This window comes from Neovison vison, chromosome 13 (genome assembly GCF_020171115.1).
Source record: "Neovison vison isolate M4711 chromosome 13, ASM_NN_V1, whole genome shotgun sequence".
Taxonomy (NCBI): domain Eukaryota; kingdom Metazoa; phylum Chordata; class Mammalia; order Carnivora; family Mustelidae; genus Neogale; species Neogale vison.
In genome coordinates, this window is record NC_058103.1 from 125,349,936 (window position 1) to 125,370,278 (window position 20,343).

At 35.4% G+C, this 20,343-nt stretch overlaps 1 protein-coding gene across 4 annotated transcripts in view; it reads right to left on the reverse strand.

Moving 5' to 3' along the window:
• The window catches only part of UBE3A (ubiquitin protein ligase E3A), a 91,947-nt gene that overhangs the window by 58,536 nt on the left and 13,068 nt on the right, over window positions 1-20,343 (reverse strand). Inside the window, exons 2-4 of one of the 4 annotated variants that reach the window (XM_044231993.1) lie at window positions 8,589-8,652; window positions 6,317-6,436; window positions 2,962-3,006 (exon numbers count right to left, since the gene is read on the reverse strand). In XM_044231993.1, the coding sequence (XP_044087928.1) occupies window positions 2,962-3,006; window positions 6,317-6,336 (65 nt within the window). In that variant the 5' untranslated portion in view covers window positions 6,337-6,436; window positions 8,589-8,652. Of the gene's footprint in view, window positions 1-2,961; window positions 3,007-4,637; window positions 4,669-6,316; window positions 6,437-8,588; window positions 8,653-20,343 lie in introns of those variants that run through there. The other 3 variants (XM_044231994.1, XM_044231995.1, XM_044231996.1) reach the window with 3 other exon arrangements.

Here is a 20,343-nt window from a genome sequence, read left to right on the forward strand (position 1 = left end):
CATGATCTATCCCAACACTTGAGCTCCCCTCACGCCCAAAATACTTGACTTTCTTCAAAAAGTTTCACCTCCTCTCTATGTCAGCCAGTCACTACCAAAGGCATATTGAACACCCAACCCTTGATCATCATCATCTACGTCGTTCTAAAAAATTTCATTTACACTGAACTATTTATTTGACTTATTTGGCTTTTTATAACTTACCCATTATGGCCATCACCAATGACATAAATTCAACTACTTCAGTGTTAACAATCTACACACATGCCATTAGTTATTCTATCTGTTTTGCTAGCACCCAACCTTAAAATTCCATGCCTCTTTTCTGGCTATTAAAGAAAAGTCTTGAAATTCCGAGTATCTTCAAATGGCCACTCAGTAGCATATGAGAGTCAATATTACGTGGTCTTCTACTTCACTCATTTCCCCCACACTCTTCCAAATTTTCACAGGTTCCTCAAGTTCCCTAATCAAACTCTGTGTTCCACAAATACTATTAAAACATATTTCTTAAGAAGTTACATGGCCACAAAGCTACAATTAAAAAATAACTTCATTAGGATGGCAACTATCAAAAACAGATGATTAAAAGTACTGACAAAAATGTGGAAAAATTATAACCCTTGGTTGGAACATAAAATGGTACAGTCACTATAGAAAATAGTATAGAAGTTCCTCAAAAAATTAAAAAAAGAATCACCACATGATCCAGCAATCCCACTTGTGGGTATATACCCAAAGAAATGAAAGCAGGGTCTCAAAGGGTACACCCATGTTCATGGGAGCATTATTCATGACTGCAAAAACATGAAAGTAACCCAAGTGTCCATCAATGGGTGAAAGGATAAACACAATGCCATACACACACACACACACACACACACACACACACACAGAGTATTATTTAGCAATAAAAAGGAAGAAAATTCTGACATGCAACAATGTGGGTGAACTTGAGGAAATTAGGCTAGGTGAAATAAGCCATCACAAAAAGACAGATAAAAATGATTCCAGGTGCATGAGATATAACGGTCAAAATCATAGGCCTAGGAAGTAGAATGATGGTTACCAGAGGATGGGGAGAAGGGCGTATTGGGAGTTATTGTTTAAAGGATATAGTGTCAGTATTACACAATGAAGAGTTGTTAGAGATGATGGTGGCAGTGGTTGCACAACAGCATGAACGTAAGAGAATTACACAGTTAAAAATAAAGTTGGGGGGCAACTGGGTGGCTCAGTGAGTTAAGCCGCTGCCTTCGGCTCAGGTCATGATCTCAGGGTCCTGGAATCGAGCCCCACATCGGGCTCTCTGCTCAGCGGAGAGCCTGCTTCCCCCTCTCTCTCTCTGCCTGCCTGCCTCTCTGCCTACTTGTGATCTCTCTCTCTCTCTGTCAAATAAATTAATAAATAAATAAATAAAAAATCTTAAAAAATAAAGTTGGTCAACTTTGTTTCATGTATTTTACCGAAAAAAAAGTTTGGGGGAACAAAAGGTTACATAGACACACAAATTTGAGAAATACTTCTTAAAATTGCTTCCTGGAGATTCACAATGTATAACAGCACTTTAAAGTATATTTCCATTATTTTCAGTAAAGAAATCTGTTTAACTAGTTTCTAAACTTACTCAACAATTGAACCTCCTTTATAAGAAGTATCTAGTATCATCTCAGAGGAGACAGAAACAGTGGTGTAGCAGACCTAAACAAATTTACTGAGAAAATACTTCAGGTAAAAATGACCCTGTCTTCCCCATTCTCACCTACAAACACAGTTAACATCACATATCCAACTTTACCTCCTTCTAGTTTAACAAGATGGGGTCTTTGCCCTTATTCAAGAGCAATCCCTATACCTATATTCTTCATTCTAACCCTTTCTACCTCAAAAACCTTACTTCAATAATTACTACCTTCCCATTACTTTAAACTTCTTAAATTCTTATAACCAACTCTGAAGTCTTATCTATTTCACTTTCTAAATATTTTTCTTACAGCCAGAGAGAATGTTATCTTTAATTTCTATTATGTCAAGTGTCTTTTTAAGGCTTTCACTGACTGAACTGCTAAAGCCCTGGTTACCCTACCACCACACACTTCTCTTCAATACTGTTTCTCTGCTGCCAAAACTATTAAAATTTTATGTCTAACAAGGTTTACTACCCTTTCCTTAGCAAATTCTTTACTGACTCCCAAATACCTAGGAAATAGGCCTAGGTCTTCTACATAGCAGGCAAAGCTCTAGCCCTTCCATCAAGTCTTACCTTCCTCATTTTGGGGCCTTTCAGTTTATGATGCAAAAATCTTCAACTGCCTACTGTTCCCTATGCTCACTATGCTGCTATATAACTTCACCCACACTTCTGCTTTGAATAACCCTGCCAATGGTTTCTGCTACCTAATTCCCAGTTACACTTCAAGATGTAATTTGGCCTACCCTGGTACCTACTCCACTACCACATGGATTAGGTTCCTACTGTATACCTAGGTAACCAGTACTCCTTTAATCCTTTATGTTCCTGTTGCATAATGGTATCCTTCTACCACAAGGACTAAAGATTTGCTTCTTTCAAACTGAGTAGACTATAAAATTCTGCTGGTTAGGAACTAATTATTACACATCTTTGTATCCACAACATATCACCAGCTGAATAAGGAGTGTTTAATAAATGATTGTTAACCCGAACTCCTTCCCCTATTTCCCCACAACTGCTAGGTAACCAAAAACACATTACAATCCAGGAGTCTACAACTATCTATCTAAAAGTAGAAATCTGGTGACACAGTACCAAAGTTGAGAGGTATTTATTTGGTAGGAAAAATAGGTACACTCTTCTCTCCCAATTTATTTTTTAATATATTACTCTTTTATAACTAGAAATTATTTTCAAATAATTTAATACCTTTAAAGCAATCTAGGGTAACTCAGAAGACACCACAGCCACAACCAAGTTACACTTACATTCGGCTAGCTTCGATGTCGTCAGACTGAGGTTCTCCTGGTGATCTGTAAAATGCAATTGAGGAAAATTAAGCAAAATATTCCGTATTCCAAAAAGGGGCAGACATGTTATATTAGTAGACAATTTTGAAAACAAGATTTAATCGTCAACAGTTTCAAAAGTAACTAAAGATTTCAACAGAAGAAAAAAGTGATCAAATCAGATTGCCATTCAACACGTTTATTATAAAAGCTGGACTAATAAAAAAGTCAGTGCATTTTTTTAAGGAAAGGAAACTGTAAACACTACATTTAGATACCAACATACAAAGGAGTAAAATGTATAATAAATCATAATTATTCACAAAGTCAAATATTTATAATAAAAACATACAACTATGAAACTTTCTGCAGCCAACTATTAGTTATCCAAAATATTAAAAGTATTCACTGGTATTCATAGTCCCAAACTATACATAGGTCAGGGGTCAGCATACGATTTCCTGGGACAACACACTAAGGCCTGGGTCAGGCACCTATTTTTGTAGTATTATTAGAACAGAGCCACAACTCATTCATTTACATATATTATCTATGGCTGCTTTGATACTACAAGAGCAGAGTTGAGAAACTCCAACAGAGCTATATGCCCCACAAAGCCTAAAGTATTTATTCATTATCTGGCCCATTGAGAAAAAGTTTGCTAACTTCTGCTCTAAATAATTTAATCTAATAGGCCTAGTGAATTCTGAGACACTTTTAAGTCAGATTTACCATTCTAATCATGATTATGTTAGTTCAACAATGAAATTAACCTTCCCTGAAAATATACTGGCAAGATGCAATACCTATCAAAAGTATACCAAGCTGGCGTATTAAAATTTTACTATGGATAACTATAAACTGATTTCAATTATAAAAAGTTGCCAGTTGTTTTCTATTCTTTTTCAATATACTGTTACTAACTTGCATAGAAATAGTCAAAATTCTAAGACATTAAAAAGTCTTATTTTCATTTTGGGGTATGAATGAATTTTGCCTATTCCTACCATGCAGTTAAAAAAATAAATTCCTCTTACCCTATTCAGTTTTATAAACAGCATCAGTCAATATATACTAAGTTAAATCAACATAATATTGATTGCTAACTCAAATTCTCAGAAAATTTTTTTAGAGATCAAAAACTAAATTTTTCAAATGACATTACAACCTATCTGTAAATTTATCACTGACTTGAGATTTCACATTGTGAACAACTTTAACAAAAGAATCTTAGAATCAGAGCCACCAGCAAAAAAAAAAAAGAAAAAAGAAAAAAAAAAGAAAAGAAAAAGAAAAGGAAACAAACTGTTTTCCACATTTTTTAGCTTTTAAAAATCTTACTTATTAGACTTTCAAAATTACCCCTCACTGCAGTTCACTCAGAGTCCAAGGACAAGAATGCAAAAAAAAAAAGAAAAAGAAAAAAGAAAAAAAAGAAAGGAAAAAAAAAAAAAAAGACAAGACTCCAGCAGCTCAAATATTTTGGTATTTTAGATCCTCTTTGAAGTATCTCTACATTTTCAATTTTGCACAGTTATATTAGAACTAAAAATTGGGGCATGCTGGAGGTGGCAGTGACTTGGCACTGACACAAATGCAAAAATTTCACTCCACCCTCTCCCCCAGGGAGCAAGCAAATCACCTTTGTGACACACCTGGTCTCCACCAGCCTTGTGGGTAAGTACCCCAAGATTGCTTCCAAACTTGTTTGTATGTCTCAGACAGAAGAGCTAAAAACTGATGATAACCCCATGTACCAGCTGACTCATTTTTGAAAGTGCGACCCTCCAGCATCAGATGTCATACTGTAAGGAGGCAGAGCAGGCTTGCAAAACAAAAAATAAACCTGCTGGCACTAAGGGAAGAGAGGCAGATTAGAAGCTTTCAAACACGCAGGCGGCAAAACTTTAAAAATTAACAGGGAAAGAGAAAGAGAGAGGGAAAAAATGAGGACACAATGACAGGAAAATTAAAATACTACTGCAAAAAGGTAAGACACAAGCAGAAGGAAAACAAATCGGAGTCTTAGAAGCACAATATATAACTACTACAAAGTTTTGAGAAATGGGACAGAAGTTAAATACATCATCAAATGGTAACTACACTGTTTTCCGATTTCTGTTCCCTAAACGAGAGAATATGTAAACATTAGCATCAAACTGTCACCAAATTATAAAATAGTGGATTATCACTTAATATTAACATATACTCAAGAGAGCTACAAAAACTATTTATTTGTCAAACCAAGTGATAAGCAATTCAGTCTAACAGGAGAACAAAAGAGTAAGAATGGAAGTACTACCCTAAAACAGGTCTATCCTGGGTCTCATAGACATGGTTATTAGCCCAAGTTGTTTTCTACTCAAAACACAAACTGTTTTTATTAAAAGAAAAGTGAATATACAAAGAATTAACAGAAATACTTTTCTTGCAGTAATAACAGTACATGTCTGAATAAATTTCTAGTCATTCTGCTTATATTTCTATAATACCATAAATAACTTACCAAAATATATCCTAAAATTAGCATTCATTTTCAAAACTATGAAATCACCTAACATCTAGCATTTGTTTCCAAGCTTTACCCTGGCCACTAAAAAGTCTCATTACTGTCCAGTTTTGGGAAGTAAGGATCTAGTACATGCTGTAACTTTACCAAATTCAGGACATAATCGGGGGGTGGGGAGGAACCAGAAAGTACTGACTTAGGTTAGCCTAAAGTTTGTCAGACTAACAAACGAGAAAAGAAATTTCAAAACAAATAATAAGTAACATTAGAAAATAAAAAATAAATCTTGGAAGTCTCTATTTTAAGTCTTGATTAAGATCACAGAAAAGTGATCACAAAATGCCTCCAAATCTAAATACTGCACGATGAGCCTGAACAGTCATATGGAGGCTCATTTCCAATAACTGGTGCAGCCTGTCTAGCCTATAAGCCACTCCTTAACCTCCACTGTTAACTCTTTAGGAAAGTAAATTATACCAGTTTTACTAAAGTTTCAAAATTCCTAGAGAAACATTTTAGTTAAAACTCACACCACATAAAATGTGCATTGAGAATTTTTTCACAGTTTTTATAATGTTCATAATAACATGTTTACTAAAAAACTTGAAATCTTTAAGAAATACTTTCCTGTTTACTTATGCACATAGATTGGGGGCCGGGGGGGGGCATAATATATTTTAGGAAAGATATTTAATGGAGAGGAACATTAAAACTTAGGTATTCACATCATTCCTGCCAACTATACATTCTCTTCATTTTTTATAGCATGTATTTTACTTTACAGTAACAGCCTTTTAAAGGCTGTAAAATAACATTCAAAATTACCTTTTACAAGCTGTGGCCATTCGGTGACATCAGGGTGATCACAGCTTTGAGTCACTGATTAAAAACAGGTTGTCACACCAGTCTAGCTGCTAACTTGATCTGAGCGTAGGTTTAATAACTCTAATAAATTAAACAAATCTTTAGTTAGAACACTTTAATATATAAATCCAATCCACTGTTCAAAAAATAATCTCCAAAGCTTCAAATTAAGTGTCAATGCAACATTCATCAGAAGAGTAATTATTACAGAAATGTTTTTAAGGACTATTTTTCAGCATTATTTTTTTTCCCCTTAAAGGATTTCTTCTCTTGAGAAAATGTGGTGATAATCTCTTGTACTTTTATGGAGTGTTAACAGTTTACAAAGCACTTTGGTCAACAGTATCTTGCTGGAGTCTCCTGACAACTTTGGCTCTACCTAACTAGGGCAGATACTACAGTAAGAATTTAAGAAAACAAACAAAAAACAAATTAAGAAGACTTAGAGTGATTAATTGACTTGCCCAAGACTTTAGAATTAGTGTTGAAGTTAAGATTAAATCTCAGGTCTACTGACTTCCTATCAAGGGTTAGAATTTCTTGGTCTTACAATACAAGAGTTTCATATGTTATATACATGTAATTGAACAAAGAATCATAATGTGGATTGAGATCCCACTATTACAGCAATTGTTTAAATGAGACAGGGTTTTCCAGGTAGCCAAATGCTTAACAGATAATTACACACACACACACACACACACACACAGAGAGAGAGAGAGAGAGAGAGAGAGAGAGAGTCTAGTCCTACTTATTCTATATTTAAGTAAGGTAATCTAACATTAGCTCAAACCTCTTGGGTATTTCATGAAAATCTGTTCTATTCTTTCTCAGCCACAAATCCACTAGTACTTAATTTCATGAAAGAGATTGGCAAAATATAAAAATATGTCCTCCTCCCTCAATCTAGGATCTTTTGATTCCCTTACCTGGCCTTAGCTGAACTTTCTTGAGTGTCATGGTTCATCAGGCATCCTAATGTTATATATAGTTCTGGCAAAGATACACATCTGAAATATTCCAGTATGGAGAACTCGTTTTGTGCAGCTAGTTTTCCCCCTTAATTATTTCCCTACCAACTGTTTATCCAGGCCAAATCTGAAAAGTGAACTAAGGAAAATGAGAAAATTAAGAGGAAGAAACAAATACCCTTGACAGTTAACACCTTCAAAGTGACAAGAGACAACTATAGAAGGTAGTTACCAGCATGGACCCAGAACTCAATATAAAATAGTAAGGTACCTGAGAATACCAAGAGAAGAGCTGAAATATCAGTGCTCAGGCCCAGACCTCTGCAGCAGCCTATACACTTGGGCTTCGAATTCAAATAAGGGTGAAGGCTGGCCTTAGTATATATAATTAACTTTAGGTGACTTCAATAAATGGGACTCCTAATCCTTGGAAGAAATAATACAATTTCCCTATCATAGCTACATGTCCCCCAATAAGAGCCTAGGATATTACTGAGGCCACATGAGGAAGAGGAAATGGCATTCCTGAAATGAACAACATTCCCTCTTGGGTTCTCTCTCGTAAGACTAAATGTGTATGTAGATTTAGAGGACTCAAAGAAGTCTAACTTTCTTATCTGTCATATAAAAATAATCAAGTTAAAATATCTCTTAACTAATCAACTGAAGTAAATTAATTCGTTGAAAAGCAACATGTTTTTTGAAAATTACTGAGTCAAGTTATCTCTACAAGTCTCCCTTTTTATGAGGTCCGGTGTTCAACAGAGCACAAACAAGCTTCAGAGCCAATCTGGATTCAAGTTCCTATTTGGTCACTTACTAGATGGCAACTCTTGGGCAAGTTTCTTAACCATTCTGAGCCTCGTTTCATTTACAGGAAGAACTAAGACTGTAATAGTGTCTTTTTCAGAGGGCTGTCCTGAGGATGAACAAACGAACATATAAACTACTCACAACAGTGCCTGGCACATAGAGCTCAACAAATGGAAACTATTATTAATTCATATAGCCAAACCTGCCCCATCCAATCTCCTCATGTGTAAGATTTCACTTCTCATGACACACTAACCTTTTCTGATTTCTTTCAGAATTCCACTTATATCCCTTATGGTCTACGTGGTAGCACAGTGATTTAGTACCTCTCATAATGCTTTAAAAATGGCAAGTGCCCAAATATGCTGAAAATGTTTGCCATTATTCTAACTATGACATTAAGATATACATGCAATTTTGAATTCCAAAAAATAAAAACAGAAACATACCATATTTCGCCAAACTTCTGAAGAGCTGGTGAATTCTAAAATCAGGTTCTTACAGATTTTTAACCTAAAATATAAAACACCTCACTCAATTCTTTTCACATAAACAACTGAGTAAACTCAAAAGAAAAATTTCCCCAAAATTCATTAAAAGGAAATTCATTTTGTTAGTATTTACAAATATCCCAAAACACAGGAACAGAGTCCCTAATGTTGTTGCTTGGATACAAGCAAGGGTGGTTAGACAGGCCCTGCTGCCTCAGTGCTCTCAGCTGACAGAGCCATGTTTCCCATATTCATCCACAGAGCTTAGAGCTTGCCATTTCTTTACTCTTCCCTCCCTCCAAAAGGGCTGAAAATGTATGAAAACTGTTTGTCTGTATGCCTCTAATTCTTTCAGATACCTGAAACAATTTAGCTTATTTAAATTCTCTATGCTGAGCATCTGCTATGTTAGGTGCATTTTACAGGCACCTGTCCACTATCTCCTGGATTAGCAGCTCTGGGGCAGGTCCTTTAGTTTCTGAGTCTCAGGTGTCAGGTCCTTGTGAGTTTTAGACAAAATGTTTTCAAAGTATGTAAGACAATGCTTCCCCACACATAACAGGAGCTCAACACATGGCAGCAATGACTATTTCTTAAATCAAAACTTAATGCACCAAAAACCAAATTCTGAGCTTGAAGCATGCACCCAAATAATCACTGTAAATTCTTAACTCATTTGTTTATGATCAGAGCATTTCTCAGTGGACAAGAACTGCAATATTTTAATGCATTTCCTTTTATCATATATGGAAAAACCAACTCTCAAAGATTAAGAAACCCACCCAGTGCCCTACAGGTTGATGGCAGAAAATGCTCAATATATATATATACACATATATGTGTGTGTGTGTGTGTGTGTGTATATATATATATATATATATATATATATATACTTTTTCCCCCTAATTAACCAAGTTTTAAGATCTTAGAGGACCAAGTTTCAATCTATTCAATAATAGAATCAGCGGGGAAAATCTGTGAAAAAGTGGATACTTGATCTCTACTTTCAAAGACTGTGATTCAATGCATAAACTGGGGGTACACGAATTTGCATTTTTAACATACAGTGCAGGCAATACACAGATCTCAATTTGAGAAACCTTGCATTAGAAGAACAGGAACACATAATCATAAGGAAATATACCAAATTTAGAATAATACAGGATAAGTAAGACAAGCTGTAAGAACCAGAAATCTTGGGAAGTCTCTTTGAAAATTTACTATGAGCACCCTAATACCAGACCCAGTGCCATTATTTTATTTGTATCTGAGTCCCTCTCCAATAGAGGGCTCAGTCTAACGATAATCAAAGAATAAGAAATAAAATCTAGTAAGAAATGCCTTTATTGGTCTACATTCATCTGCCCCTCTAACATTTTCATTATTCTTAAAATGATCCATTTTCCAACTCTCACTCTCCATATATATATATATACACACATGCCCCCCCCCACACACACACTTCTCTGTATTATTATTACTACATCTGGTAAGTGCTTCATCTCCTCTCCAATAGCTTATTTCCTTCATCTCCTTCTAAACCTAGGTCAAAACTTAATTTCACAGTCTATCTTCTCTATCACTTTTTTGTTGTGTTCCCTCAGTAGTTCCCTTCTCCTTTGCGCTGTGGTTATGTCTTAAATTTATAGGTAAAGCTAACCTGTTGAAACTCTTAATTTTTCCACATTTATAAATTTCACAAATGACCAAAGGCTATTCTCATCTATTCTGGAGTTAGGCTAAATGTTTAATACTGCTTTCATATAGTATTCCCCACATAAACCCCTCAACTCCATTAACCCTTCTGAGTACCAGGTCCTTATTTTGTTTCCCTTAACTGCTAAAAGACCTGAAAAGGATTAGCTCAACCTCTGATATACAAAACCTTCCATCTACTGACATTTTTCTTATAGAAGTTAATCACTCCTCAGTATTCTAAATCCTGTGGCCCCTAATCCTACTTTATTTCTGTAGCTTTTCACACCGCTAATAGTTCCTCACCTCCTCTCACTTCCATAATACACTCTTTTACCTGTGATAGCAACTAGGTCTGTTGGTTCATCTTCCTAGCTCTCAGTCTTGGTCACTCAAGTTTCTTGCACTAGGTCCCTTTTCATCTGTGCAATTCCATCCACTTCTGTAGCACCTCTATACTTAGGATCCTTAACTCTGTATCTTTAAGCCTTTATCTCTTAAGTTATAAGCCTACTACTCTCAATTACCACATACACCTGATGTATCATTACCATCTAAAATCAAACTCCATTATCTTCCAAAAGTCACACCACCTTAAATGTGCCTCATCTTGCTGTTCTTCTGGTTAGAGGCTGAAAAAAATTGGTTGCCACCATTCTTTATTTTCTCCCTCTCATTTTTGTTTAGCCTAACCACTATGCAGGTTGCTACCTGTTAACCTTCAAATTCTTATTCAATCATTCAAAAAATGTCTAGTAGCTGAAACTAATACAATGTCCTACATCAATTATATCACAATTAAAAAATTATAATAGATTTTGAGTGTCAGTGAAGTGGATAAAAACACAGTTAAGACATCAAACATAGTCTCTTGTCCTCATATAATAAGCAAAATGGGCACAAATAAAAGCCACAATAAATTACGCAATTGCAATGCGTAATTTAGTGTTGTGAGGGAGAAACGGTAAGGATATGGTAAGTGTATATAGAGTTCTTAGTTAATCCAGGAAAACAGGAAAGGCATTTTTTCATGAAGTGACATATAAACTAAGCTCTGAGGCATGATCAAGATTTATCACACATATTAAGAAAAACTTGTGAGGTAATAATGGCTCTATCAGTCCATTTGCCCAAATTGGAAAATTCTGAGTCACGTTCTAAACAGAAGGCCCCTCTTTCTCAGTAAAACAAATTGCTCTCCCAGTGCTACCAATTCTATCTCAGAAATCCCACATATTACAACACTACCCCCAATTCTTCCTTTGTTGCCTTTTGGTTGCTCTCAGAATAAAACCCGATTTCCCAAACATTTCAGATCAAACTATACACAATTTGGCCAAAACTTGCCAGTCCAGACTCTGCATCATTCATTTTTATACTTTTAATGCTTGGAGATGCTCACAGAGAGGAGAGTTTTCTCTTAGGTGACTTGCTTTATTTATATTTAGGTCATTTAACTAGTAAATAAAGGTTATGATTCAAACACAAGTTGTATGATTCTAAAGACCATGCTCATTCCATTGTACCATGCTTTTAATTTATAATCAAATTCTATAAATTTTACCTTTGAAATATCTCCTGCTTCCTTTTATTTTCCTCCATGCATACCAAAAAAGTACAGACCCTCATTACTTCATCTGGTTTCCCATTTGCCTTTATCCCTTACTTCGTCTACTAGAATTATCTTCCTGACTTTGTTCCTATCACTGTCAAGCTCAAAATAGTCTATGCTTCCTCAATGCCTACAGGATAAATTCCAAACTCCACATATCATATGAGGTCCTTGTCACTGATCTCTACCCACTCATACAAGTCTTACTGCCCAATACAAAACATTATTACAACGTACTTGATGATCTGGTCCCATCCCTGAATTACTGGTTATTACATGCTGGCCTCTGGAACTTCTGACTTCAGCTGTTTTGTTTCTTAGGTCACTTCACTCAGAAATACTTCCCTATCCTTTGCTAACTAAATTCCATCCCCCAACAATCTACCATACCCTATTAAAAACTCCATTCATTCTAAAGGCTGTATCTCACAGAGTTCTCAAAGCTCTTCTGTAAATAATCAAAGTCTTTTGGATCTTATTATATGTTACTAATACAATACAAATAAATTTCAATCCTATCATTTGTTATTTTCTACCTTGTATTATAGCTATCTGTATACATTTATCAGTGCTTCTAGTTATAACCTGGTTCATGGTATGGCTCATCTTACCCATATTTTTACTCTCATAGTAATGGAGAGACTGTTCTCCTGACACCACAACTTCCCTCTACAAAATCAACAATAACAAAAAAGAATCAGGATCCTGACAAAAGATTTTGGGCTAGTTCCAGATAGAATTCATGTATAAACAAACAAGAGTATGATTTTTCCCCCCAATTAACACAAATTTAATCCAATGCCAATTTAATCAAAAGTCTGAAGACCAAGCATACCACAATAACCAAGAAAGTTTGACTTTCTAATGGAAGTATAATGTCTCTTTTCCCCAAGAAACTTGTTCTGCCAGGGATTAAACCATGAAATATTAAATAATTAAAATCAGTACAACTCTCAAAAACCTGAGAGTATTTACTAAAACTAGATGCATGCATACTCTAAAACTGAAAACTTCCACTTCTAAGTATACATCAAACAGAAATGAGTACATATTTAGTGGAATGTTTAGAAGAGCAATATTCTAAGTAGTCCCAAATCAAAAGTAACTAAATATCTGCCCATCAACAGCAAAACGAATAAACTGTGGTGTAATCCTAAAACAGAATACTATTCAGCAACTATCATAAACTCAATGACTACAACCAACAATGTGGACGAATGTCATAAATATGTTAAGTGAGAGACGCCAGAAACAATTTAAAATGATGGATTCTAGTTATATAAAGCATAAAAACAGGAAAATCTAATCTATGCTATTCGAAGTCAGGATAGAGGTTCCTCTGGGAGAACAGAGGTAATAACAAAGAGTATAAGGGGCTTCAGAGTTGCTGGGGCAGTTATTTCTTGATCTGACTGGGGATAAACATGGGCTCAGTGTGTGAAAGTTTGACAAACTCTGTGTACGTTTTATGCGCATTCTTATGTATATTATACTTTAAAGGTTTATTTTTAAAGGGAAGTTAGGAGTATTAAATAAACAGGTTAAGTGGAACAGAAGGTAAGCCCAGAGAAAGATGAAGAAGTGTGTTAACAGTTGCTTTTTGTCAAAAAAAAAAAAAAAAAAAAAAGGACAACATATGAAACAGCTGTTTTCAGATCTGGTAACAGGAAATGAAGGACTGTGATCCATTAGTGAACGAACAGAAATAAAGTGGGCCCCACAGTGCTTAGATTTCTGTCTGGAGGCACTTTCTAATCTGTAGCCAATGAAGGGAAAATCTAATCAGAGAACAACAGTATCACTAAAATGAAAACCAAGAACTCAAGAGTTCCAGAGGCTGAATGATCGAATCTGTAGAACAGAATGAGAGGAGGGCAGCTATGCAGAGAAAAGGCTCCAGAAATCTGCCACTTGGCAGTCCTTTGATTCTGCTCCTAAGCTGTAAGGTAAAAGATTCCTTGAAGCTAGAAAAAGAGGAGCAGTGAGTTCAATTCCCAGTGCTCATACAGGACTGGAAAATGCCTAAAATCCCCCTAACCAGAATGAAGACTGACACTGGGGATATTTTGTGGAGAAGGGCCATGACTTGAGAGTAGCTACTCGCTTTAAATAAAGACACCCTAATATAGCTTTGAGGGATCAAAGTGACCAGCAAGTTACTTAGTTGGTTGCCAAAACAAAGTTTAATACTCTAAAAAAAAACAACAAAATCTAGTTACTCAATAACAGACCATTATGTGTAGTATCCAATAAGAAATTACTAAATATGCAACAAGGAAATATAACGCAGAACCAAGAGAAAAACCAATCAATGGACCCTGAAATGAATGAACTGATGGTACCAGCACATGAGGGCTTTCAAATACTATTAAAAATATCCTCAAAAATTCAAAGACTATGTAAGAAACGGAAAATACAAATATAAATCAAGTGGAAGTTTCAGAAATACAATGTACAATGACACTACAGGAAGAAAAAAAGAAACAATGAAACAGAAAACAAAGCAATCTCAAGCACCGAGAGACAAAAAGACCAGAAAAAATACGTTAATGACCTAAGAACAAGATCGGATGATTTAACACACCCGTAACTGGAGTCCCAGAAAAAAGACCGTGTAAGAGGAAGGTAAATGATTTAAAAAATACGTAGAAGAAATAATGGTTGACACTTATTCCAAATTTGATGAAACCATAAAACCTAAGCAGGATAATCACAAAGGAAACCAGTGATAAACAGAAAATCTCAAAAGGGGGCAGAGAGAAAAGACTTTAAGTACAGCAGAAGGAAGAGAAGTATGACCACAGACTTCTCATCAGAAACAAAGGCTAAAATGGGGCACCTGGATGCCTCAGTTAGTTAAGCATCAGACTCTTGGTTGACTCAAGTCACGATCTTGGGGTCAAGCGATCAAGCCCTGCACTGGGTTCTGTGCTTGGCGCAGAGTCTGCTTGAGATTCATTCCCAGAACCTCCCTCTTCCTCGTCTTCTGTTCCTTCCCCTGCTTATGCTCATGCACACTCTCTAAAATAAGTAAAATCTTTTAAAAATATATAAATAGAATCTTCAAAAAAAAAAGAAAGAAATGGCTGAAAGAAAAACAGATCAATCTAGAATTATATATCAAGTGAAAATACCCTCCAAAATATGAAGAGAAACACCTATACATCTACCAGAATGGCTACATCAAAATAACTAAGAGCCCTAAATGTTGATAAAGATGTTAGGCAACTGGAAATCTCATATATTGTTGGCAGGAGTGTAAAAACAAAACAAACCAATCTGGAGAAAAGATCTGGTCTACACTATAACCCAAAAATCACCTTCCTAGGCATTTATCCAAGAGAAAAGATACCATATATATCCACAAAAACTTTCAAATAATTGTTTACTTTAGCTTTATCCGTTAACAGCTAAGAACTGAAAACAGTAAAAGAATGACATTACAAACAACTTATACATGCAATAACATGGATGAATCTCAAAAATATTATGCTGAATAGAAGAAACCTCATACAAATTCTAGTCCAAGGTAAACTAATCTAGGATGAAAGTGATGAGAATGATGGTTGATTTGGAGAAGTGATGTGGAGACAGGAACTGACCAGGAATGGGTACAGGTTCTATAACTTAGGTTCTATAGGACTTAAGTGCTACAAAGGTGTACACATTTGTCAAAACTCATGGAATGGTGTATGTGGCAGATTTTACTTTCCAAAGATTGCTACCACAATATAATCACACATGCCTTTCTTACAAGATCAACACTGGCATTCTCCATCAGGTGGTGAGGTCTATGTCCTTTTTCCTTTGTATGAGGGGCCTCTAGGATTCTTTCAGTCAAGAGAGTATGGTGCTCTATGACTTAATGCTAGGACATAAAAATGCCATTCAATGCCATATTGAGTAAGTCAGCCACTTGGCAAGTAAGCCAAGCAAGCACATACATATAAAGGCAGTATGTAAGTGTTCTAGACCTCAACTCTAGCTGAAGTCCTAATAGCCAGCATCAATCTCCAGATAATTCCAGCCTCCAATTATCAAGTTACATCAATTATCAAGGCACTCTGACATGCCTGAAGCCAAGACAAACTATGCTTTCTAGTCTCTGCACAAAGCACAGGTTCATAAGCAAACTAAATTCTGATATTTAAGGGTGATTTGTTACACAGAAATAAGTAACAATATACTAAAGTCAGTTAAATTCAATAAACTAAACTTGGTTAATAATAAGTTACTAAGTTTCAGCTGACAATATACATGCTGAAGTTAAGGATGAGGAATACTAATAACTGCAAGTTACTTTGAAAAGCATCAAAAAATAAAACAAATAGATGGACATATATGACACAAAGCAAAATGTTAACTGAGGAATTCCATTCTATAATTATTTCACACCTGTGTGAATTTGAGTATTTTTCCTAATAAAACAATAAAAGAGAAATAGAGGCATTTTCATGCAAATAAAACCTTAAAGTTTTTTGGCCAAAAGATCTGCACTTCAAAAATTTCTAGGGGAGCCTGGGTGGCTCAGTCATTAAGCATTTGCCTTCTGCTCAGAGGATGATCCCAGGGTCCTGGGATCGAGCCCCTCATCCCCCACATCCCCTGCATCCCCCCCTCCCCACACTGGGCTCCGTGCTCTGAGGGAAGCCTGCTTCTCCCTCTTTCACTGCCCCTGCTTATGTTCCCTCTCTCACTGCCCCTGCTTATGTTCCCTCTCTCACCGTGTCTCTGTGGAATAAATGAGTAAAATCTTCAAAAAAAAATACATAAAGAAATCTATACGAATCTACACAAAGGAAAATGAAAATGGTAAATACGAGCATAAATATAAAAAATGTTGATGAATTTGGCTTAAAAACTTCGTTTAATAACTTGGTTTGATAATTTCTTGGTTTTTAAATGTCTTTACAAAACAATCAGCCATTTAAAAGAAATAATTAAAAATAAGACTATGGAGTTTATACCTTATGTATAAGTAAAATATAAGACTACAAATTTATACTGTATGAGAATTCTCACAATATACTCTTAGAGGTATATTTCTGAAAGTAGACTGATATAAACCAAGGGATATTGTAAGTACTAGTACAACCACTGGGGGCAGAGGAAGAATAAGGTATAAGCTAATAGCAAAGATCAAACAAACTTCTATAAAAATGCTCATTCCAAAAGAAAACAGGAAAGGGGAGAAAGAAGAGAGATGGGAATAGTAACTTGGTAATCTGAAACCCAACCATATAGTCAATTATAACAAATGCAAATTGACTGAACACTCAGAAAGCAAGAAATTATAAAAATCAACCCAAAAGATGCAACTATGCATTGTCTAAAAGAAAGACATTATATACATAATGACAGGTAAGTTTGAAAAGATGTAATATTCCAACATGAAGCATAATAAAGGAGGAGTGGTTATACTAATACCAGACAAAGTAGACTTTAGGACCAGGAACATTACCAGAGAACCACAGAGATGTAACAATACAGAATCAATCCATCAGAGAGATCTAAGAGACCTAAATGTGACTGAACCTAGTATCTACAGCTTTAAAATATATGAGGCGAAAATGGACAAAACCTGAAAGAAAAGATAGCAAGCTCTCAATTGCAGCTGAAGATTTCAATACTCCTCTCTTGGTAATTAATAAAATAATTAACCAAAAAAATCAGTAATGACACAGAAGAAATACATACATCTAATAAAAAAATTTGTATCCTGAAAAGAATGAGCAAATTATATGGATACTCAAAAAAGATATATACATGGCTAATAACACATGAAAACTTCTCAGTATCATTCTTCATCAGGGAAATATAACCATGATTCTTCACAACCTTTAGTATGAAAATTATTTTTAAAAAATAACAAAATAACAAGTGTTAGCAAAGATGTGGAACAACTGGAACCTTGTGATTGCTGGTAGGAATGTAAAATGGGTACAGCCATGCTACTGTTGTACCATGGGTACAACATGGTTATGTTGATTCACCCCTCCAAAATTACCAAATGACCCAGGAATACTATTTCTAGGTATATTCCCAAGAATTAAACATGCAAGAACTGAAAGCAAGGACTTGAAGAGATTATCTGTACACCCATGTTCACAGCAGCCTATTCATAATAGCTAAAAAGCAGCAGCAACAACTGAACTCAAGTGTTCAGTGAATGAATGGTTAAACAAATGTGATATTTTTACATACAATGAAATACTATTCAGCCTTAAAAAGGAGGGGCACATGGACAACACAGTCACTTGAGGATTAGACTCTTCATTTCCCTCAGGTCATGATCTCAGGATTGTGAGATAGAGATCAAGCCCAGCTTTGGAGTCTGCTTCTCTCCTCTTCCTCTACCCTTCCCCCTGCTCATCTGTGGGTGTGAGTGCTCTCTTCTCACATAAATTAATGAAGGAAGGAAAAAAGAAAATTCAGATATAAGCTGTTAACATGAGTGAACCTTGAGGCTATCAGGTTAAGTGAAACAAACCAGAAGCAAAGGACAACTACTGTATGATTACACTTACATAAGTACCTGGCAGAGTCAAATTTTTAGAGACAGAAAGTAGAACAGTAGTCACTAGAGGCTGGAGGGAGGAGGAAGAAAACAGGGGTGGGAGAGTGTTACTATTTAAAAGGTACAGAATTTGAGTTTAGGACTATGAAAAAGTTCAGAGGTAAGTAAGAATGATGGCTATACAACATGAATGTACTTTATGCCACTGAACTGTACACTTAAAAAAAAGTTAAAATAATGGGTTTTATACGTATTTTACTATAGTTAAAGAAAAAGAAATTGCAATGGGATACCACCATACACCCATCAAAATGTCTACAATGTCTATCAAATGCTGACAAGGATTTGAAAGATCTGGAACTTCCACACATTGCTGGTGGGAATGCAAAATTGTTTAACTATCTGGAAAAGAATGCCTTATATACTTGAAATAAACCTTTCATGTGACCCAGTAATTACATCTCAAGGTGTGTACCCTGGAAAGATGAAAATATGTTCAAAGACACGTGCAAAGAGTACCTTTATTCACAACAGGCTAATCCCAGAAAAAAATCTAAATGTTCACCAAAAAATGAAAAGCAAACTATAGTACAGCCATACTGTATTTTTAAAAAAAGTAATAAAAACAAAATGGAAGAAATCTCAAATTCAAGCTAAAGGAACAAAGCTAAACGAAGAGTATATAACTTTTTATATCAATCATAAGAGTATATAACTTATGATATCAATTCTAGAAGAGGCAAAACTAATAAGTAGATCATTGGTTGCCCAGGCCCAAAGGGGAGGAATGACTACAAAGGAACATTTTTTCAGAGTAATTCAAATGTTCTACATCTTAACTGTGGTAGTTGTTACAGTATATGCATCAAAACACATCAAACTGTACACTTAAAAAGGGGTATACTTTAGAGGATATAGGTTTTACTTCAAAAACTTTGTTTTATTAGTTTATGAAAACTTAATATATAAAAAGGTGGCACTTTGGGGCACCTGTGTGACTCAGTTGGTTAAGCGTCCAACTCTTGGTTTCGGTTTAGGTCATGATCTCAGGGTCATGGGATTGAGCCCCAAGTTGGGCCGTGCATTCATCAGAGTCTGCTTGAGATTCTCTCTCCCTCTCTGACCCTCCCCTGCTCATGCACACATGTACTCCCTCTCTCTATAATAAATAATATTTGAATAAAATTAAAAGGTGGCATTTTAAAACAGGAAAGTATCCCTCAAGTGGTCTAGAGAATTGGCTATCCAGGTGGGAAAAAATAAAAGGTAGCTATTTGTATGCCATATCTAAAAACATGCCAAATGCAATCTGGATCTAAACCTAAATCACACTATATGCAAAAATTAACTCAAAAACAGATGACAGACCTCAAAGTAGAATTAAAACTACAAAATTATTAGAAGAAAACGGGCATAAACCTTCATGACCTTAGATTATGCAATGGTTTCTTAAACACCACCACCAAAGGCAACAAAAGAAAAATACATAAATTGGACTTCACCAAAAATTAAAACCTGGCTGCTTCAAGGAAACAATCATGAAAGTGAAAAGACAACCCTATAGAATGCGGAGAACTACGTGGAAATCATCTTTCTGATAAGACTTTTATAAGTAGAATGTATAAAGAATACATAAAACCGAATAAGAAAAAGAAGACCCAATTAAAATACAGCAAAGGATTTGAGTAGACCTTCTCCAAGACAGCCAATCAGCACATAAGATGTAATCATCATTAATCATTAAGCAAATGCAAATCAAAACCCAAAGAGATATCTTAACACCCATATAAATTACTAAAATAAAGAGATAATCAACTTTGGCACAGAAGTAGAGCTATCAAAAACACATACATTGCTGAAAACTATAAAAGGGTGCAGCCACTTTGGAG